Below are 23,344 nucleotides of genomic sequence, written 5' to 3'. Positions count from 1 at the left end.
CTCCGAGCTAGCAAAGCCCCGCGAGCACTTGCTGGTAAGAGAACCAATTGCTTGCAACTGTGGTGCAAAATCTCTTCTCGTGACTTGACCTTGGGAGAAACCCAACCTGAATTGTCTGGCGACAGAAGGCGCTGAGCATGAGAGAAACCCTCTCGGTTAAGTTTCATGTTCATTTTGCTAGGCCTCATAAATCATATTTCTAAACCCCATATCGTGGTTCCCAGTGGCAGGACTCGCTGGCGCAAGTCATGTCTGGGTGGAAGGCCACAAGTAACAGGTTCAGATTCAAAGCTGCGAGAATATACCGGCTTCACTTATGCTGGCTCTTCTTCATTTATGCACCGACTTCCTGAAGTGAGGCCTACCCACTGTCAGTTGTGTTAATTTATTCGCCGTGGTTTCCTATTATCATTTGATTCCCATAATCGAAGTTTCTTGTTTGTTTGATACACAGGAATTAAAAAAAAAAAAAACATCACTCTGGTAGACATCTTTCGTGTCCGACACTCATGAAATCGGGAATCATACAATGTACCGGGAGTCTTTGTGCAGGTTTGTTTATCACCGCCATTGCCAGTATCAATGCTGCTTTCATCAGACCTGCGAATGGGCGCCTTTTGGAGCCCAAGGTAGAGCTCTCAGAATCCATGGACAGGGAGAGCAACTTGACAGTAAAACAAGCCCTCTTTAGCAAAGATAACCCCACCATTTCTTCTTCTCAGCCAAGTGACCGAGACCATTCTCGTCTACAGGCTGAGCCTGTGGACACCCGCACCGGAGCCTCATTTGACTTGGAAGGATCGGAGGTCAAGCCCTGCATCAGCTCCCTGCTATTCCACCACAAACTTCCGATGAGTGCGAGTGATTCGCAATTGAAGGCAACAATAGAATTTAATAAGGACAATTTGATGGTCAAGAAATCTTTCAAATTCGGAAGAACCACTAGCCCAACTGACAAACTTGCATCGAAGTCTGCTCAGCAGGTTGTCGAGCATTCTACAGAACTTGCGCTATTACACTCCCCCAGAAAAAGCGACAATCCATCTCCAACTGAGCCAACCGCGCAAGAAAAACAGGAAGCTCAAAGTTTGAACAACAACATGAGTCGTAAAGCCTACTTCACTGGCTCTCATCACACCTATAGGAAAGATATGATAAATCATGGAATAAATCATCCCATGTCCAGGATTCAGAATGTGCAGTTGACACATAATTTGCTTGATGAGAAGCCTGGGCTCAATGGGGTTAATCTCTCTATGACAAGAAATCGTGACATTTGCTCCTGCAGTTTTATTGATTTTTTGGGGGTGGAGGAGGGTGGAAAAGAGCGGCTTATATCCCATTCAAGCTGCCAGAGCGCAAATTACAAAACCAATCACAACACACCAACCTCTTTCTCCGACATCCACCATGGTCATTTTGAATATCACAGAGATTGTGGCATTTCTCCTTCACTGGATTTATTTACAAATCAAAAATTTGATGAATTATCAACAATTTTAAACAGACAAGGTTTCTCAAGTGAAAATTATGTTACCAAGAGATGCTCAGAAGCCCTCAGTGTCAGCCGCCTACTAGTCCAGACAGCGCAGGCGACGACAACCCTCGGGCCGCCACAAGCGCGGGCGGCCCGCAACCAAGTAAGGAAGGGCCTGGAGCCCTCGAGTGAGCACATTGATGTTGAAGGACTCAAGACTCGGGTATCGACCTCGAGTGAGCAAGTGAACACCGCCTGGGACCTCCTTAGAGATTCCCAGGAGGATAGATGGTCCAGTAGACCGGACCACAAGTCAGCCCAGCACAGCTGGGGTATAAGTACTGGGGAACCTTCCTACCAGGAAGGATCCCCCAGATCAGTTACCAAGCCCACCAATATTGTTGTATTCGACCACCAACGCCGACTTACAACGATTGGGGCCCATTGATCCACCTTTTCTCTTTTTTCCGACTTATCCCTCGACTTTCCGCGCTTCGTCTCGGTAAGTCGACCTTTTCTTCCTTTTCTCTCTCTCCGTCCTAGAAAGGACTCTCTCTCGAATCTCTTAGATTCCGGTTGTATTCGCTCAACCAGCCCCTCCAGACGGAGGCGCGGCTTTTCTCCTTGTGCTGCGGCCAAGTTGAGCACCGACAGACAGTCGTGACAGCTGAGATCAGCCGTCAAACCTTGATTATATCAACGGTTTCATTCAGTGCGTTGCCACTATAGAGGCACGCCCTGACATTTGGGGGCCTCATCGGGAAATTTCCTTTTCCTGAGCCTATATATACTCGATTATTATCCACTTACCAGTGTGATTTGATTTTTTCTCCCTCTCTAGGTTCGATCGTAAGACACGAGTCCCGAAATCGAACCCATTCTCTCGCGAAAACTTCTACCAGTAACAGTAGTAAGTTTTAGTTTTTCCCGCAAGTCAGGAAACCCCGACTCTAACAAGGATCTTGTTTTGCTAGTGTCTTCACGACAAACTTCCTTGCATAGTTTTTTTCAGTCGAACCGTCCAAGACCTGCGTCTGCCCCCGGGGAAGAACAAGTCCAACGAAACTCAGCTCCTCCAGCAGCTCCCCCAGTAGGATCCACCAAGGTCGCGGATCTTTTTGATCGATTGTTCAGACGAACCGGTAATACAGCCAATACTGTACCCCCGTCAACTACCTCCACTACTGCCCATCGGGACCCTGCGATAACCCAGGAATCTCCGGTGGCCACTGGCATCAATCCTGCTCTCTCTACCGCGAGTCGTCCCGCGCATCCAGCGATTGCCAAGTTAATCGACGACGTCAGATCCCGCGAGACATCCAATAGAGGCTCCACGGCGGAAGTAGAAAGAATCCTCACCCTTGGGGAACCGATCCGTCTCAACAGCACGGTACGGGGAGAATCTCCGGATAGCGTCGAATCCATTATTGTTGTAACCGAACCGGCAGGTTAGTTTTTCGAAATTAATACCATGACCCCTCCTAAGAAGACCAGCAGTAACACTGGGTCTCATGCCTCCTCTACTAGGTCCGCGAAACCCTCCCTCGTCCCGGCCGGCGAGTTTAAACGTGGCAGCGTCCCGCCTCGGTTGGAACCCAACAACGGAGCTTCTTCTGCAAACTCACCTGCGCTTCAAACAGGCGTTCCTGGAGGCTCGCGCGGGCAACAACCAGGAGGCGATGATACTCCTGCGAGACCAAGCCATCACGACTCACAACAGCCTCGAACGATTGATCAGCCGGGAAATTCTGTTGTCTCTGACGGAGGGATGGAATCCCCACGTGACCCACCCAAACCACCCGGCGAACAGACAGCCAAACCACCCAGCGAACAACCCGGCAAGCATCCCCAGCCGACGCACTCGGGGCCAAAACCGCCCAGCAGCCTCTGTACGCCAACAGGCCCCTCCACCAGCGCCTCCGGCAAACGGGCCACAGGGAGCGGCTCAGCAAGCAGCTCGACCCCGACCGGGCCAGAACGGACCGGGACAGAACGGTCGCATGAGGGGCCGTCGCAACTACAGAACGTCAATATACGAAGAACTGTTTCGCATGAGCCAAACAATTCAGGGCGGATATCAGGCGATCGATCAGTCGCGGACCCGAAACCAAGGGCCTTGTTAGCGCCACTAACTCTGGTGGACGCCACAGGTATACTCAAGCAGATGTTTGCTGAGATCGAGAAAGTTGTCGACGGCAATACCCGTCGAGTTATGTCTCACACCGATTCCTCTATTTCCTCCCTAGTCAAATCAGTACACAAAGATGTTTCCACTCCTGTGTCTAATAATGTTCACCTTCTTAAAGATATTATACACGATAATTTTAAGTCTGTTAAGTTTTCTATTCATGGTCTGTCTCAAACTAGTAATACTATTGCTGCTTCTGTTACCGGAAATGTTGAGTTGGTCCAAACCCTGAATGCACGGGTGAATGAGCTGGAAGATACGGTGGAAAAGCTGAGGCTTGGAGAGCGAAGTGGTGACACTGATGGCATGGAATCTAGGATAAAAGCCTTTGTGCAGAATGCGCTTGATATCACGGTTTCTGATATTGTGAGCCGCGATAACAGCGACGACAAGCTTATACATGAGGTACAGAGCTTGCACGCCCGCATCTTTGAATTAGAACAACATATATTGCGCCTACCGCGGCATGATTCTCCCCCTGCTAAGGTTGAACCACCGAGCCCGCAGTGGACAGGCTACTTTGACCAAAAGTTCCTTCAACTCGAGCATAAACTGTTTGACCGTCTCCAGCAGAGAAGCTCCTCGCCGCAAGAGTCCCGGGCCAATAGCGACGTCGAACAAAAGCTGGAGGAACAGAGTGAGAATCAGCGTGTTGATTTCCTTAAGCTAAATGATAAAATCGACAGGGTAATGAGTCAATACCGCTCGGAAGGAGCCCGCCTGCGGGAAGAGATCTCTAGCCTGTCGGACACAGTCCAAACGGCTGTTAAATCCATTCCTAGCCGCGATGCCCCTCCCCATCTCGCCCATGCTCACCCCTATGCCCCCTCGGCTCGGCCTCCCCAGCGGGATGAGGGAGGCATTGACCCTGAATTAAAGAAGCGTCTGAACATGGCAATTGCTAAGTCAGATTGGCCTACCTTCTCGGGGGAAGGTGAGTATGATCACCTACGTTTTGTGCAGTGGATAGACACCGCGCATAAGGACAGCCACGTGGATGACGAGGTCATTGTTCTGAAGCTCCTCACAATGCTCACGGGTACGGCACTGTTGTGGTACGAAACAATGCGGCTTTCTCACCATGACACTACCTGGGCGTTTTGGAGGACGGAGATTTGTAAGAAGTTTGGTCACTCCGCATGGAAACGGAAGAAGCAAAATGCCTTTTCATCCGACAGGTTCATTCCTGGCGAGACCGCACCGGCGCAGTGGGTCACGCGCCAGTACAATCGGCTCCGTTGCTTTGAGCCGACGATTGACAACAAGTCCATAAATTTTAAACTTTTGAACCTTATGGACAATGAGGTTGAGTACGCGGCCAAGAATGCTATGAAAAAGCCGGATGAAGATCTGAGCTCCTTCATTAACATCTTGGAGGACATCTGCGATAAAACCCGCCTTGGCCGTCGCCGTTTCCCTCCCAAGAGTACGCCGACCTCCCCAGCCGCCCCTGCTAAGCCGCCGAGTGCGGTGGGAGATAAGGGTAAGGTTCCCTTGTCGGATGTTAAGTGTTATTCGTGCAAAGGAACGGGTCATACCTCCCGCACATGTCCCAAGAATGTTAACAGTGTCGACGAGGAGCCCGAGGCTGACCCCGCGACAGAACAAGGTAGCGACCATGAGGGTGACGGCCCAATTATTGGGGCTATCTCTAGTAGCACGGCTGCTGTCGACACGTCCCGTGGTAGGAACAATTTGGTTCAGATGACTTGTTGTGACAAGGACTGTCTGGTCCTGCTGGATAGTGGCGCGGTCCGCTCGGTGGTCGGTAAAGGTTACTTGGCACGCTTCTGTCCCGGGTGGGAGAAGTTCATATTGCCCATTCAGCCTGGAAAATTCCACAGCGCGTCGGGAGCGCTGGTTCCTTTGGGTGTTGTTAATATACGCTTGGTATTACAGAATGTGCGAATGGTTATGAAGTTCGTGGTAATGGACAACATGTCTGCACGGTATTTTATTGTGGGTAATGATTACTTGTCCCATTATAAAATCTCCCTGTTGAATTCCGATAAGCGGCGCTTCACCATTGGGATCCGCACCTTTGACTTTGATGAAACTATCAATTCGATAACTCCAGAGCACGAGGTGGCGCTCTCCTTTGAAGAAGAGGCTCTACGGGATTGCAAGATCAGTGGCGAGATCACCAAGCTGCAACGGTCTGAGCTCCTCCGAGCCTTGTCGGAAAACAAAGCGGCCTTTGCTACAAAGGACCAGCCTTTTGGGTCGATCAAAGGCCATGAGGTCGAAATCACTCTTACCGTGGATAAGCCTTATCCCCTGGCGCTGCGTAAGTCTCCCTACCCGGCCAGCCCGCGCACCAGAGCGGCTATCGAAGAGCATGTGGAATTGTTGGTCAGGATGGGCATTTTACGCAAAGTAGGATCCAATGAGGGGGTTTCTATCACAACCCTGGTAATTATTGTATGGAACAAGGAGAAGTCTCGACTGGTAGGCGATTTCCGCGCTCTGAACTCCTATACGACTCCTGACCGATACCCGATGCCAAAGATCACTGAATCTTTGACTAAGCTGCATGGGGCTAAGTACATTACCTGCATGGATGTTCTGAAGGGCTTCCACCAGAACACTGTTAGCAAGGATAGCAGGCAGTTCCTGCGCATTATTTCTCATATGGGAATCCATGAGTACCTGTGCATGCCCTTTGGCATAAAGAACGCGCCATCTCACTTCCAACGCATGATGGATACGGAGTTCCGTATGGAACTGAGTGAGCTCTGGCTGATTATCTACATTGACGACATCATTGTCTTCACTGATACTTGGGAGGAGCATTTAACTAAATTGCGCATTGTTCTCCAAAAGGTCATTTCGATGGGTATGAAAATTTCGCTGACTAAGTGCTCTTTTGGTTTTTCGGAACTGAAGGCGTTAGGGCATATTGTTAATGGCCTGTCACTAGGAATTGATCAGAACCGCGTGGCGGCTGTCCTCCTGAAGCCTATTCCTGCTTCTGTTAAAGAACTACAGTCTTTCCTGGGCTTTGCGGGGTATTACCGCCTCCATATCAAAGACTTCAACCTTATGGCTTCCTGTTTATACAAAATCTGCAGACCTAATGTAGCTTTTGAGATGACGCTTGAGCGGATTGAAGCGTATAAGGTGTTGCGCGTTGCTCTTACCACGGCACCACTTCTGTTCCACCCGGACTCGCGCCGGCCGTTTCTTCTGTATGTCGATGCTTGTATGGAAGGTATTGGCGCGGCGCTTCACCAGATTCAGATGGTAGGTGATAAGGAGCAGGAGGGCCCGATTTGCTTTATATCACGGCAGCTGAAGGAATCCGAAAAGAAGTACGGTGCCTCACAGCTGGAGTGCTTCTGCCTGGTCTGGGCACTGGAGAAGCTGTATTATTACTTGGACAGTTGTGTTTTTACGGTAATTACCAACTGTGTCGCCTTGAAGTCCCTACTTAACATGAAAACCCCCAGTCGGCACATGATGCGCTGGCAAATTTCTATACAAGAATGGCGCGGTTCGATGACCATTGTGCATAGGGATGGGTTGGTCCATAAAAACGCGGATGGGCTGTCCAGGTGGGCATTGCCGAATGACAACGATAACCCGGCGTCCGACGAAGAAGAGGTTACGCGAGAGGTGCCCATCATGGCTATTAGTGTCAGTGGGTTATCTGACGAGTTTTGGGACTCCGTCGAGCGTAGCTACGACGCGAACAAAAACACGGCGGCCCTGGTTGGGATTCTTTGGTCTAAGTACCCCCAGCCGGATTTGATTTCCCAGTTGGAAGAGCCCTGGAAAGCGAACTTCGACGCCGGCCGTTTTATTCTCTTGGATGGCCTTCTATACCATCGCACCGGCAATCATTGTGCGTTAGTTCTGGTTGAAGAAGAGCATATACGCCTTATGCTCCACGAGTGTCACGATAATGTTGCGGCAGGCCATTTCTCGAAAGAAAGGACGGTGGAGCGGTTGCGAGTGTTGGCCGGGATGGACCGTTTGTGTGGAAAAGTACTGCTCCAGCTGTGACCATTGCCAGAAAGCTAATAAAGCAACGGGCAGGCGATTTGGTTTGTTGCAAGCTATCGAGGAGCCTAAACAGCGCTGGGAAGTGATCAATATGGACTTTGTCACTGCGCTGCCGCCGGGGGGTAAGGAAAGCTTTAACGCCGTTCTTGTTATTGTGGACCGTTTTTCTAAACGAGCACGGTTCTTGCCTTGCTATAAGGAGAACACTGCGCTGGATGTTGCGCTTCTGTTCTGGAATTTGGTTATCCATGATGTCGGTTGCCCTAAGGTCATCATCACTGATCGCGACCCCAAGTTCACCTCTGAGTTCTGGAAGAGTCTCTTCCAGCTTATGGGGACAAAGTTGTCGTTCTCTACGGCCTGCCACCCGCAGACCGACGGGCTGGCTGAACGTATGATCCAGACGTTAGAGGACATGATCCGTCGGTACTGCGCGTTTGGGCTACAGTTCAAAGATAGTGAGGGTTATACCCACGATTGGGTCTCATTGCTACCAGCGTTGGAACACGCGTACAATTCCAGTGTCCACTCCAGCACGGGTAAGACGCCGTTTGAGCTTGAACGAGGTTGGATTCCGCATATGCCGCGGGACTTGGTCCTTAGTAAGGCAGTTACTCTGCACCCGTCTGCTGCACGGTTTCAGGAGATGATGCTGCGAGCCGAAGAGCAAGCCAGCTCCTGCCTGGCGGAGGCCGTTGCGTATAACAAGGAACGGTGGGACAAGTCACACCGCGACCATGACATATGTGTTGGCGACAGAGTACTTGTCTCGACCGTAAATTTTCAGAACTTGGGTGGCAACCGCAAGCTGAAGGACGCCTTTGTGGGGCCGTTTTTTGTTAAAGCTCTGCACGGGCGAAACGCCGTCGAGGTTGTTCTGACGGAAGGATTTGATCTTAAGCATCCTACGTTCCCGGTTAGTTTGCTCAAGAAGTATGTGGTTGATGGCGACCATGGCGAGCCTCCTGCTCCTGTGGTTCCGGATATGCTTCCTGAGCTGACAGACGACAATGTTGCTTTCCGGATCCTCGACGAAAAGCTTACGAGGATCCAGGGTCAAGACTGTCGTCTTTACCTGACGAGGTTTAAAGGGCTGTCGGCGGACCATGACAAATGGCTGCCGAAGAACGCTATCCTTAACGCAGACGTGTTGCTGCGAAAGTTTCGCGCCGCCAAGCGTCGCAATCCTGGCACTACTCCGATCAGAGCAGTGCTTTTTTGGGGGGGCGAGTGTCAGCCGCCTACTAGTCCAGACAGCGCAGGCGACGACAACCCTCGGGCCGCCACAAGCGCGGGCGGCCCGCAACCAAGCAAGGAAGGGCCTGGAGCCCTCGAGTGAGCACATTGATGTTGAAGGACTCAAGACTCGGGTATCGACCTCGAGTGAGCAAGTGAACACCGCCTGGGACCTCCTTAGAGATTCCCAGGAGGATAGATGGTCCGGTAGACCGGACCACAAGTCAGCCCAGCACAGCTGGGGTATAAGTACTGGGGAACCTTCCTACCAGGAAGGATCCCCCAGATCAGTTACCAAGCCCACCAATATTGTTGTATTCGACCACCAACGCCGACTTACAACGATTGGGGCCCATTGATCCACCTTTTCTCTTTTTTCCGACTTATCCCTCGACTTTCCGCGCTTCGTCTCGGTAAGTCGACCTTTTCTTCCTTTTCTCTCTCTCCGTCCTAGAAAGGACTCTCTCTCGAATCTCTTAGATTCCGGTTGTATTCGCTCAACCAGCCCCTCCAGACGGAGGCGCGGCTTTTCTCCTTGTGCTGCGGCCAAGTCGAGCACCGACAGACAGTCGTGACAGCTGAGATCAGCCGTCAAACCTTGATTATATCAACGGTTTCATTCAGTGCGTTGCCACTATAGAGGCACACCCTGACACTCAGCCCAAGTTCAAAATTTCTAAACCATCAGTCTACCCCCAATTCTTTGGGCAAATTTCAAAGGCCCCTCTGCAAGTCCCCTACAGAAACAAAGCACCAACCTGGCTTCAAGAACAGCAAGGATTCCCAGATGGGGTATATGTTACCACATTATGAGCAGAAGGATTTCCTCTTGAAAAAATCTTCCAATGGCCCAGCTTCTGAAACAAATCATTCAAAGGGTGTTAAAAGAAGGATTGGTGATTTAATGAGATCTAAAAAAGATAAAAAGGACCAAAAGATCAAAACAGAGGATGAAAACTCGCCAGATTTTTACAGTCCCCAAATCACTGGGAACTGTGTGGGAGTTACACTGTTGGAACAAGAAAATTCCAAAAAAATTGGAAAGATGGTCAATAGTTTCATCCATTCATCAAACAAACAAGATCTACAGCAGCCAATCAAAACAATGGTTACTGGATTCCATATCCCCAAAATCAATCACTTAGATTCAGGAATGGGCAGATATCTCAATATTTTTTACTATGAATCAAAAATGTTATTGAAATTCCCCAAGCTACCAATATTAAATTTGGATGTGAATGTGTTCATGAGGAAGGACGGAATTGATCATGTAATTCAATTCTACCAGAAAACAATTTTGCAACTCATCAAACCAAGAGATGAAGGGAGACTTATCATCAATGAAAATGAGTTCCAAGCTACTGTGAAGGAATTTCATAGTATGCTAAGTTCTAGAGGTGAAAAGATGAGTAAAAAAGAAAAATATCATTTCGTCAAAGATAAAAAGAAATTATTTGAAGAGAGTGATGATGTTTGGTACAAGTACTGGCAAACACAAACCAAGATTGATCTGAAGGCTTACTGTCAAAGCAGAATTCCATTAGACTATCAAAAAATCTTCCCATTATTTCTGTTTCATGTTGAGATGATTAGAGCAATTGTACCTTTAATAGAGAAAGAACATCAATATACCCAAGAACTGGGTGAAGCTTGCCAATTGTTTGAAGATCTAGCCAACAAGAATAAGCAAGAACAGGAACGGAATCCAAGAATTGGTTTTCTTGGACTTTGGGATTTCTTGGATCCATGGGTCAAAAGCTACTCCCAAACACTTTGGGAACAGATGTCTAATTTTCAGTGCAAGGACTGGTCAATCTCTAAGGGTTTTATCCAGAAGTTATTTGCAATTTCAATCCAAAATCTTACTGAACATTATAGCAATCTTCTATCAGACAAAAAGTATCTCCAACTTTAATGATCTTAAAAATCCATATATAATCAACTGGAGTGCTTCTTCATTTCCAAAAACATTCCTTCATTTCCAAAAACATTCCTTCATTTCCAAAAACATTCCTTCATTTCCAAAAATCAATTCCTGCTTTGATTCCCTTAACTCTATATTGCCAGGATTGCAAATCTGACTGTCTTTGTGTTCATGTTAGAGATAAGGTCAATGATTGTTTCTTGCTTTCACCTTAGTGGAACCACAAGTGATTTAAGATAGTGTTCTCTCTTTCACAGGATATGTGCGCATTTTGAATATCCATAATGTGATGATGTATGCAATATAACTGTGATGTCGACATGTGCAGGTTATTCTTGGAAAATCAAGGGCACAGAAAACACAACTTGTCAGACGATGGTCCACATGAGCAGCTCGTATTCGGTGCGGAGGAGCAAGACTATTGTCAGAGGAAGTTGGTTGCCTGATTTGTCAACTGGAGTCTGGCTCGATGCTGCGTTTGCCCATTAACTCCACCAGAACTTCTGGCTTCTTCAACCCGGCGGGCTGGTTTGTGTTTAAAAAGGCGGGGAGGGCGCAGTATAGCTTCGACCGGAGTGAACTCGATGGCTGCGCGCCTCTTGACCACCGTCATCCTCCTCCTCATCGCCATCACCACCAGCAACCATAACAGCAGCAGCCACAACCTCATCAACCCATTCAACACCCAAGTCCTCTTCATCGTCTGAAAAAACCCTCAGCACACCGATCTCACACCAGGATGACGACTGAAACCGTCCAGAAACCTGTGGCCGAACCTGCGCCCACCGAGGCCTCCACGGCCTTACCAGCCGACACCCTTACCAAATGTGAGCCCCTCCGACTGCGTTTCGGCTTCCATGGAGTCCATCCCCACTCATTCAACCCTTCTCTCTATTTTTTTTTCTTTTCGATCTGCTAAACAGATAAGACCGCAGCTGAGATTGCTGCCAAAGCACTCCACCATGTGATCTCCAAGGCCGTCAAGGGAGCTGTCCTACTTGATCTCTGTCGAGAAGGTGACAAATTGATCGAGGAGGCGTGTGCCTTGGTTTACAACAAGGACAAGAAAAACCCCACCCAAAAGGGCGTCGCTTTTCCCTGCACTCTGAGCATCAACAAGTGAGTTCATATCCCCTTCCGCTTTTTTTAAAAAAAAACGACCCAACTTCGTTTAACAGTGATCGGAGATACTCATGATGTCTTTTCACTTTACGTAGTGTTCTATGCCATTTCACTCCATTGCCCACTGACCCTGGTGCGACACAAACTCTTGAGGATGGCGATGTAGTGAAGATCCTGATGGGTGCCCATATCGATGGATATGCCTCGATCATTGGTGAAACGCAAGTCAACCGTTGATCTCCACCGTGTCTAATGCCCACGAGCATCTAACTTAACTCCAATCCTGCAGTATCATCATTGGTGCCTCAGCTGCATCACCCGTCACCGGTACCAAAGCAGACCTCGTAGCCGCAGCCTATAACGTCGCCGAACTTGTCTTGAGATCAATTAAGCCAGGTGTCAAGAATTGGGAAGCTACTGATGTAGCTTCTAAACTTGTGAAGGAATACAAGGGTTCGATCAAAGGAATGGAGGGCAAGTATGGTTTTGTTTTTCTGTAGAAAAAATTGATTGAAGGTATCCCATGCAGTTCTGGTTGAACCCGAAGATCTAATCAGTTCGGCGTTTCTTATAATCAGGCATGATATCGCATCAACACGAGCAGAACGTGATCGATGGCAAAAAGACAATCAACTTGTTTCCGGCTGCCGAACAACACCGGGATAAAGATTCAACATTCCTTTTTGAAGAAGGAGATGTCTTTGGTCTCGACGTTCTTCTGACATCCGGTGAAGAAACCAAAGTAAGGAACTTGTTCTCTCGTCTCTTCAGCGTATCCATCCAATCGGGAAAGCTGAACATAAACTCTGCTTGTACTACAGGCGAAGGCGCATGGTGATCGCACATCAATCTTCCAAAAGACAACATCCACCTATCAGTTGAAAATGAAGACGTCCCGGTCCACATATGGCGAAATCGTCAAAAAGGCAGGCGCATTCCCGTTCACATTACGTACTTTGGAAGATCAAACCAAAGCGCGGATGGGTGTCAAGGAATGTGTTCAGCACGGGCTGCTAAAAGAGTTCGATGTAACGTGAGTAACGCAGATCAAACCGTACCAGGTGATCGATGTTTCTGACATCTTACCCAACAATAAAGCACGACAACCGACTCCAAAGACTTGACTGCCCAATATTTCGCCACCTTCGTTGTCACCAAGACCGGCGTTACAAGAATCACACCGGCTCCAACATTTTACGTCGGAAGTGGATCGGAGATCGTTAAGAGTGAAGTCAAGATCGAAGATCCGGAGTTGGTCAGCACATTGGCGAGAAGCTTGAAGCCCAAGAAGGCTAAGAAGGCTACTGATGGAGCTCCGGCCAGCTAAAATCCGTAAGTGTGTATACACCTCCTCAATTTCGTATACAAGTAGAAGCAAACTGATTCATGTCTGCCTTTTTCCTTTGCAGTTTAACTTACGTTAGAAAAAGGAAATATAAGCCCCCCTTCTCCCCATAAAACCACAAGAACCGATTGTTGCATTTGTTTCCTGGTTCCGATTTATATGTGCTTGCTCCCAGTTACTATGCCCTGATCAATGACTGAAAACAATTTAAGGATTTTCTGTGAATGATTCCTTCTTTCTTCTGTTTCTGTTGTACTGTTTCGATCGAAGGTGTCGAGAACATTTGGTTCCAGTTTGGCCGAGGCAGATAATCTTTCTGCCTCTCTCGGAAGAGTTTTTACCGTCTTTGGTCGGTCGGTCCGTCCGCCTTATCTGATTTTTATCCCCTCCAATTTGAATACAATATATATCCCCCACTGCAGCTTGCCCTTACCATCTTCCTTTTGCTCAACCGTTCACACTCTTGGCAAATTTCTCCCTTGCTTTGTTGATATCTGAGTCATGGGCCGGTGTCTAATCCCTCTCAGGCAACTGAAAACAATTCAATTTGAGAATAGTAGGTGTGTCTTTGCGATCCAGTCAGGGGATCATGTAAATGCCCTGAAAAATTTCTACAGTCAAAAAACAGAGCAACAACTTGTGGAGCTTGAATATATCATCTTTCATGATTTATGTAATTAATAGGGGGGTTCACAATTGAAATTTGCCACACTTGAAGACACATTTTAACCTGTTTATGAACTTTTTTTTTATAATTGGTAAGCAGCACTGGTTGATCAGCAACACCCCATCCTGGACAGCTTTTGAAATTTTAAAATGTTGTTCATAAAAGCCTTATGTAAATTGAGCTTCAAAGTGTGTAGAATTCAATTGTGAACCCCCCACACAATAGAAATTAACAAAACTTGACCAATTTAAGGAGTTTATCAACAACCTTTTTTAAAAAATGATGCAGTTGTTCTGATTGCCAGGAAACACCCAAATCTAAAAATCTTGCCAAATTTAATTCTTAAGGGTGTTGAAATTGGCTCTAAATTTTTGTAAAATTATATCATGAACTGGACCTAAACCTGGAATTATGGTGTTGAAAATTGATTTATGCATGGATAAATTGTAAAATCATAGAACCTCATTTGCGGGGGTCAAGCCTCAAGCCTGCTCCTTGTCTTGGATTTGAAGCATACCACATTCTGCCTGGGGGGAGTCTCCCCCTGGGAGAGCTGGGGTAGGCTTGGATATCATAAAGTCTACATTAGGCAGCAGCAAGTTTCTTGGTAACTGGATGTTTATGTAGTTCTACCCCAAAACAAAACAAATATACATGACATTCCCTTGCACCATGATTTGACAGGTCATATCTAGAATTTGATAAAACTTCAGAGCCCATTTCCAGGTGCTTATCAGCCAACAGGGGGGTTCACAATATCATTTTTAAAAAACTTTAGGCTCTGTTTGGAGCCAATATAATTGCGTGATATAATCTGGAATTTTGTGACATCTGATCAAGTTTTGGCAGACCTGATCAGATGTCACATAGGATGTCAGGCAAAAAAACTCATATATTGCCCGGATTATATCGGCTCCAAACGGGGCCTTAGAATCTGATTTTGCAAAATTATATCATGAACCACCCTGTTGTAAGGTAAAAATATGTACTGAACTACATTTTATGTTCTTCAAAGTTGAAATTCATGCATGCATAAATATTACATGAGCAGATTGTTGGGTGGTTACTAATTATACAAGTATACAATTTTTCTTTGTGTTTCTCTCAAGACATGTGATGACCACAAACTAAAGGAAAGGTCAAGGAAAGTCAAAGGTAAAAGAAGATGTGTATGTTTAACTAAATACATATGTACTATGTGTGCACAATTATCAAGCAAGCATTCTTTAAAAAATAAACATTTTGTCTCTTTGAACGGGGAGAAGAAAAGAAAATCAAATTGAAGAGTATGATGTTTTGAAAAGGTTATAAGCTGAAAAGTGATACATAAAAATGAAGAGAGATCACTGAGAGGAAAAATCAGTCAAATTACTACAACTATGACTATTCAAAGTTCGTTGCTGTTGCTGCTGTTGGGGGTGAAGATGATGATGGTGAGGACGCGAAGATTGGAGATCATGAGGGGATGAAGAAAGCGGACGATCGTGGAGGGATGGGGGCAGATAATCGAGGTCGTCAAGATGATGATCGGATGGAGAAGATAAGGACTGGAAAGATTTCGAGTGGCTGAAGCGATATTTAGGCCGATCGAGAGGGAAGAGATGGTCGGCATGTACCGCGCCGTCTTGAGCGAGCTGAGCAGGTTTAGTCCAGTCATCATTGAACCGTTTGCTGCCACTACTCGAGCCAGTCCTGCTGACGGGCACAGTGACGAACAAGCCTTCATCGAGCGAGGTCCGGGTCGAGGTGGTCGATTGGTAGCCAGTGCCGCCTACGGGTGCGGATAATGAGGTCGTAATCGAGACCGGCGGGATGAGCATGTTCTGGTCCCCGTCGGTGCCTTCGCCAAAGCCGGCATTGACTGGCAGTTTGGGCGAGCCGAGTCTGGATGGCCGCGACGGCCGAGGCGAGCTGGGATGGCTCGCAGAGAAACTTCGGCGGGTCGCCGTACTCCGGCTCGACCAGGCTCCCAGAGCCCGGGAGACGGTTTGCTGGATCAGACCAGGGGGACTGTTGCCGACTCCCGAATGGAAAAAGTTCCGTGGAGAACTGAGACTCGGTTTCCTCGGAAATCTCGGCGTGCTTGGCCGATTGTGACTCGAGTCTCTTCGTCCGCCATCGCCTTCCTCCATCGAGGCTAATACGTAACCTTGTCCGCCTAGACGTCGCTCCTTTTGGAATTGACAGAACGTCTTCGAACATGAATACAGGAACCAAATCACCAATGCTCCGAGTGTCATTCCGAGCAGCACCATCGGTTCGATCCATGACTTGGCATGACTCAGTTGGACTTTCAAGCCCCCTTCAAGTTGAGGGGTGTGGATTCCAGGCAAACGACCAAACGAGGGGGGGTGGCTGGAGGAAAGCTGTTGGGAGATTTCCAAGACCATCTTTCCTAGCGTCCAGCTGACAGTGATATTGCCAACCTCATTGAGACTTTGAAAGTTTGGAGGGAGAGAGTCCAGGAGGCCCTTTTGAGCAGCTTTCTGGAGGCCTTCTTGGTTGTAATCCTTCCGATCACCCTGTCCGCCCTTGTCGATTATCCGAGGAATACCGATCCCTTCGTGTAAGATGTTGATGATCCAGGCAGCTTTAAAACATTGGCTCTCTAGTCGAGAGATCTCGACATTAGAGGGCCATTTAGTCCCTGATTTATGATTCTCGATGATCTCTTCCCAGTCTAGTTGACAATAACTGATCGCCTTCTTCTCGAATTCAACAAAGTCGTAGATCCCACCCATCGACCAGAGGTCTTGGGTCGAATACCAATACTCAGATATCCCAATAAATCTATTGACGGAGAAATCGATTGGGGGCACATGTTTGCCGTCGAATAGACAGGGCTGGTCCAGGCAGGGTGCATTTTTGTTCAGTAGTGGGGAGACGTTTTGGATACATTGTTTAAAGTCGCCGGTTCCGTTGAAGTGATATTTTGGCGATGATGAGGGTACGAGAAGCGAGGTAGGTAAGCACGGATCAGGAATGACATCCAGTTGATCCTGCTGTTTGGGTTCTCGAGATGGATGATCTTGGGAGTATTGCTCGAGAAGCCGCTGTGTGTATCTCTCGCGGGCCTTGTTGGTACCGTATCCAAGCCAGGTGGTGACGAAGACCGAATGAGAGATGTCGGTGCCGTCTAAGAGTTTTAGGGTAAGCTTGGTCAGATTGTCGGCATGTTCGATTTTGGCGAGTTGGTTGGGTTCGAAGGCGATCTGAGTGCTGGCCCCACCCATGTCAAGGAATCCAAAGGTTGATTGGCCTTGTGAGCCAGAAGCGGTTGGATGGTCCGGTCGATCGAATCCATCCATCAAATAGTTCACAGCCACCCAACCAAATGTGCCCTCCTCTTCACCCGAGATGATCTTGATGTGTTGATTACACTCCTTGATTTGAAATCGATAGTTTTTCTTGATATACCTGCATACTTCTTCCACAATACCGTCTTGCTGAGATTGGGGCAGCAGTCTCATTCCAGCGGTTGCTAATAGATAGAATGGCGACGTTGCAATTTGGTGCGTTGGGATGAGTTTGAGAGCATGGTCCAGTAAGGGCTTCAGATATTGGCCTAGGTGATGTGGATGAGAACCGAAGGATGAGATACCTGATAAGAGAACAGATGAGTGATAAATTTAGAAACAAGCAAAAAAGTATGTACTGTTTCGTCTTCTGACCTGGTTCGACCTTGAGCTGCCAATCGCTACCATCTTGTACGCCAGTTTCTATCCGAGGCAGGACCTTGGCTGACTGATGGCTGGACAATCGGTGGTTGAGCTGGGCACGAGGAGACTTCCAGCTGTAGACTTGTATCCGAGTTCCCGAGCTGCCAGCATCGAGGACGATCCCAAACTGTCTTTCGTGTAGCCAATCCGAGTGAGATATCGTTGTTGATGGTGGTGGTTCCATGTTTTGGTTTGTGGGTGAAGGGTGGCCTCGGGGCCTCGGGAGTGGCGGACATTGGTCTCGAAGAGGCTCAGGCCGGAGCAAAACACTTCACCTCAACCAAACCACCTCACCCCGATGGCATCCACCAGCAAAAACACTTGCCAACATCTGCCATTCAGCCTGCCCTTCCCATGCACATGATTCTGATAATTTATCCAAACAGACAATTGCAATACAGCAGAACTTTCTCCACGTATCAATAGATGTTGTGAAAGCTTGGACCAACAGGTATCTGAAAGGGATTCTTTAACCTTAGGGGCGTACAAATCCAATTAGATCAGTTTATGCTGAACACAAAAATTCAAAAAAGGGCTTTGCGAGTGACCCCCACATCATTTTACACAAAACAGTTGACAGCTCTTGTAAACAACTCCCAAATAAGAATGTTGGTCCCCACAAGTTCAACCACTTCAGGATATCTTGCAGTGGTTGTGTGGACATCAACTAATTTTGGGAGGTTAGGGTGTTCAAAATTGATTTTCGAATATCATTTTACATAAAATCATAAGATTTATCAAAGTTTTGAGAGGCACTTGAAATGAAGAGAACCCTCAACTTTCACCCCATCAAAAGTTTGGACATGTAGATCTTATGATTTGATGTAGAAAGTGGTTTGAAAATCAATTTTGAACACCACAGGTGTGTCTCAAAATCTTGGTATTTGTTTTGCAAAATCATGGGAAGTGTTCACAACCAAGACTCTGGAAAATATTAAAGGTTTTGTGACTTGTAGTGGAGGACTTCCTGTCAAGATCTGAGGGCCTCCCAGAAGTTATCTGTAGCCCCAAAAGCTAGATTTCCTTTCAATTCCCAGATGTGACAGGAAGTCATCCAGTGGATATCCGCAATGAAAAACCCCGATAACCCAAACATCATTTTCTCAAAATTAATGAATCAGTTTCTTTATGAAAGTATTTGAACAAGGAGGAATTTATTGTGTTGGGCTTTTGCCAAAATACTTTGTGGGGTAAGTTAATTTTGCAAACCATTTTTTACAACCCATATGGGTTGTAAAATTCTACTTACCTAGGTTTGTAATAGAATTTTACAACTCATGCTCCTAGTTTCAACAGTTGTAAATAGATAGTATGCAAAACATGGTTTGTAATGTTGTGTCTGGCATGTGGATAGAGTAGATTCACAAACTATGTTTTGCAACTCTCACATGTCAAGGTTGTGAAACTGCATAACAAGCTGTCAAAATTGAATTTCACAAACCATTTATTTGCAATCCATTATGTGTTGTGAAATAAGCTATGCAAATAAGCTTTTTTGGACCCTGAGATACAATTTTACAACCCATCTCAAACTGAATTGCAACCCATCACACTAACCTACTCAGCGTCATCCTTCATCAACCATGCACCAACAAGCTCAACAAACAAAAAAAAGTACAAAAATTAGATCAGCAAGACCTCCCGGCTGGATCAATCAGTCTTCCTTCCCTTTCACACTCTGTCCAATCCCGGCTGGATCAATCAGTCTTCCTTCCCTTTCATACTCTGTCCAACTGCCAATGACAAGGACAAAAACAACAACTCTGACGCCGAAAACTCTCCCAACAATGGATCCGCCGCTGTTCGATCCAGAGTCTAGTCCGATTTACTCTGACCCTTCAACACCTGACAGGTTCAACCCAATTCTCCCACCTTTTGGAATCAACTCAATCATTGGAATTGACTCCAACTCCATCATCCCACGACCTGAAATCAACTCAATAATCCCAGATTCTAGTCCCATCTCTGCTTGCCTAGTCAATTTATCTTCCTCTGTTTCAGCTGAAGCCCCCGTCTCAAAATCTGAAGAAATGCCACCAAAGCCAAAGCAGCCTGTTTCAAAACCCTCCAAGCCCTCCAAATCAATTTTGCCAAGCAACACATGATGCGCAGTCCCTCCCCAAAGGCCGAGCACCCCACTTCTGAATTGAGCTCTCCTGACAATGCGGATGACAAGGGCTTTCATGTTGAAAGCAAATACAAGCCTACAAGGCGGATTGTAATGACGGCCAGGCAGATTTTGATGATGACTAGGCATGGCTATTAGCCCGCCCAGGTTTGGGCTGGCATTCTGGGGATTTTTTGAAAGTTGGCCCGGCCTGCCAGACCCGCATCAGAAATTGGGCGGGTCCGGGTAGCCCGTCGGGCGCCCGATGGGCTTCCCCCGCGGGGGCCCAGTGGTGCTTAGTGGGGATATCTGTGATATCATATATGGTATATGTGTGTGTACCGACCGGCCCACCAGATCACAACTCTACCGGACCACCAAATTTGAACATTCAAGGTCGAGACTTGACATGGCAGGTTCAACTTCTAACGGCGAAGGCGAGGAACCTGATATTGTTTTTGCCGAGACTCCTGGGATTCAGACTCTGACTCCAGCAGTAACCACCAATGGTGTTGGCAATTCAGCGGATGAATCTCAGTTGAAGAAAAGAAAACTCACAAGTGGGGTTTGAGAACACTTCACAAAGATAATTGGTTTGTTTATCCCCTCCCCTCTTCAGCCAGTCATGTCTGTCCACTAACTCGTTGTCTTATTTTTTGATTTATTGTTTATGATTTTTACAAGAAACCAACGGCAAGGAGAAGGCGCAGTGCAATTACTGCAATACAAAACTAACGGGAGGCTCATCCGCTGGAACTAACCACCTCCAAAGACACTCACTCAAATGCATCGCCGAGAAAGGCGGCGTCATCGGACCCCAACAAGGCCTGCTCAACTTCAACTCGTCGACTGGAGCTAGTAGCATGGGTGGTGTATGGATTTTCAATCAAGGAAAGATCCGTGAACGTTTGGCCAAAATGATCATTGAGCACGAGTACCCTTTTGCAATGGTCAAACACCAGGGGTTCAACAGATTGATGAAGGAAGCTCAGCCCCAGTTTGTGATGCCGGGACAAAAGTCAATTTGAAGCAATTGTATCAAGCTCTTCAATGAGCGCAAGGCAGCTCTCATCCGCCAGATCAACCAGCAAGCCAATCATATTGCCTTGACAACTGACTTGTGGACGGCCTCTGATCTTACGGGCTACATGGTGGTCACTGGCCACTATGTTGACAAGAACTGGCACCTTGTTAAGGTGATACTCAGTTTTCAACCCCTTCCGCCTCCGCACTCCGGCCCAGCAATCTCTGACCGCCTCAGCCAGGTTATCTGTGATTGGAATGTGGTGGGCAAGGTCCAATTTATCACAGTCAACAATGTGACATCAAACACTGCAGCAATGGTTTGACTTCAGCAATTTGTGGACGATTGCAGAGCAACTCCAGGCTCTGCTACCTTGGAGTACTTTCATTTGCGCTGCTTAGCGCACATTATAAACTTGGTTGTCAAGGACAGGATCAAGCTTGCTGGGACGGCCGTTGAACAACTTCTTTCTAGTGTCGACTAGATCCGTGGGTCTCCTTCTCGCATGGACGCCTTCAAAAAGGCCCTAACAGCCTTCGGCATTGACCTCAAGATGAGGCATCCATCAAGGGATGTTCCTACCCAATGGAACTCGACCTACTTGATGATCAAGTCCTCTTTGCCTTGTAAGTTGGCCTTCCAGGAACTTGCAATTTAGGAAAACAAGTTTGAGGATTGCCCGTCGGAGACTCAGTGGGAGGAACTCCGAGTCATGGAGAAGTTCCTTGAACCTTTTTCCCAAGGTCAGTTGATGCTTCCTTAAAGGAAGCCAAAGGATGTTCCTTTCAATGGCTCATTATTTCTCTGTGTTTCTGTTTTGTGTAGCCACAGTGCTATTGAGTGGTACTCAATACCCAACTATCAACCAAGGTTACCGTGCAATGGCTGCAATTGAAAAGCAACTCGACGAGAGTGGAACGGTACCCCTCCTAGCCGACATGATAAAACCCATGAAGTTAAAATTCGAAAAGTACTGGGAGCCGGTGAAAGAACTCCTCGCCATTGCCCTTGTCCTTGACCCCTGTTACAAGATGTGATTCCTCCGCTACAGCCTTGAGCAGAACTCTGCATCTGCTGAAGATCTCAACAATTTCTTAGGAAAGGTTTGGGTGACGTTGTTGGATCTGTGGAACCGGTATGTTCCAGCACCAGCGGCCAATCCAAATACCGCCAGCAGCAAGCCCAAGCTCATTTCTAGCACAAAGAAGTTGTTCAATCAAGACCTTTCCGCCTTTCATGAGTACATGGCTGGGAGTATGGACTCCTCACAACATAACGCGCCGGCAGCTGAATTAGATCTTTATCTTGAAGAGCGCAACCTCATCCTCCCTGAAGATTCTGATTTTGATCTACTTGGCTGGTGGAAACTCAATGCTTCCCGATTTCCTTCATTATCCAAGCTCGCCAGGATACTCCTCATGATTCCGATCACCTCAGTGGCTTCTGAGTCTGCATTCTCTACTGGTGGTCGGGTTCTTGACGATTATTGGATGCGCCTCAGCGGAGAAGCGGTTGAGGCCTTGATTTGCACCCAAGACTGGATGAAGGCCGGCAACCTAGCTGCCAAGTGAATATTTTTCCTTATTATTTTCTTTTCTTATGTCTATCTATCACCGCTCCTCCCTCAAAAAAATTGTCTCCGGTGCTTTATAGGCTCACAAGAGCCTGCCATAGGCTGCGTTGTTGAAAATTAGAGATGGCCCCTGTGAACCCGGGTACCTGTTCGGATGCAGGTACCCGCATGCTTTTTTCCCAAAAGTTCAACACCCGCACCCGCACCCGCACTGCCTGGGGCAGTCAGAGCGGGTACCTGCCCCTCAAAATTTACTGGAAGGAATATTCCTTCCAGTCAAAGAGTTTGCAAAACCTCTTTGACTGGAAGGAATCCTTCTGCTTGAAGAGGTTTTGTAATCTCTTTGACTGGAGGGCCTTTGAAGAGGTTAAAAAACCTCTTTGAATGGAAAGGCCTTCCAGTTGAAGAGGTTCTGTAACCCCTTTGACCGGAAGGATTCCTTCCAGTCAAAGAGGTTTAACCTCTTCGACTGGCAGGAATCCTTCCGGTCAAAGTGGTTTTGTAACCTCTTCAACTGGAAGGCCTTTCCAGTCAAAGAGGTTTTGTAACCTCTTCAACTGGAAGGCCTTTCCAGTCAAAGAGGTTTTGTAACCTCTTCAACTGGAAGGCCTTTCCAGTCAAAGAGGTTTTGTAACCTCTTCAACTGGAAGGCCTTTCCAGTCAAAGAGGTTTTGTAACCTCTTCAACTGGAAGGCCTTCCTTCCAGTTGAAGAGGTTACAAAACCACTTCAACTGGAAGGAATCCTTCCGGTCGAAGGGGTTACAGAACCTCTTTGACCGGAAGGAAGGCTTCCTCAGTCCTTCCAGTTGTTGTGGCAGCCGCCACCTGCCCAAACAAGAGTGGGTACCCGCTAGAATACCCGGGTACCTGCTTGATTTCTCCCAGAAATCAAGCATCCACACCCAAACACGCACACGCTGGCGGGTACCCGCAACGGGTTTGTTGGGGCCATCTCT

The 23,344-nt window shown here is 47.4% G+C and overlaps 2 protein-coding genes across 2 annotated transcripts; one reads left to right on the top strand and one right to left on the bottom strand.

Moving 5' to 3' along the window:
* Window positions 1-11,569: 11,569 nt before the first annotated feature.
* PtA15_15A281 (uncharacterized protein) lies at window positions 11,570-13,279 on the top strand (the record flags this gene model as incomplete). The annotated part of the gene is made up of 7 exons (XM_053163471.1): window positions 11,570-11,657; window positions 11,754-11,949; window positions 12,048-12,173; window positions 12,242-12,426; window positions 12,531-12,694; window positions 12,774-12,985; window positions 13,051-13,279. The coding sequence occupies 7 exons, from the start codon at window positions 11,570-11,572 to the stop codon at window positions 13,277-13,279; spliced, it is 1,200 nt and encodes a 399-aa protein (XP_053027443.1).
* A 2,028-nt stretch (window positions 13,280-15,307) lies between these two features.
* On the bottom strand, window positions 15,308-17,867 carry PtA15_15A280 (uncharacterized protein; the record flags this gene model as incomplete). The annotated part of the gene is made up of 2 exons (XM_053163470.1): window positions 15,308-17,565; window positions 17,636-17,867. The coding sequence occupies 2 exons, from the start codon at window positions 17,865-17,867 to the stop codon at window positions 15,308-15,310; spliced, it is 2,490 nt and encodes an 829-aa protein (XP_053027442.1).
* Between the last annotated feature and the right edge of the window lie 5,477 nt (window positions 17,868-23,344).

The sequence above is a fragment of the Puccinia triticina genome, chromosome 15A (genome assembly GCF_026914185.1).
Source record: "Puccinia triticina chromosome 15A, complete sequence".
In the NCBI taxonomy this organism is placed as follows: Eukaryota; Fungi; Basidiomycota; class Pucciniomycetes; order Pucciniales; family Pucciniaceae; genus Puccinia; species Puccinia triticina.
Note: the sequence above shows the minus strand (reverse complement) of the source record. Positions and strands in the feature narration are given on the sequence as shown.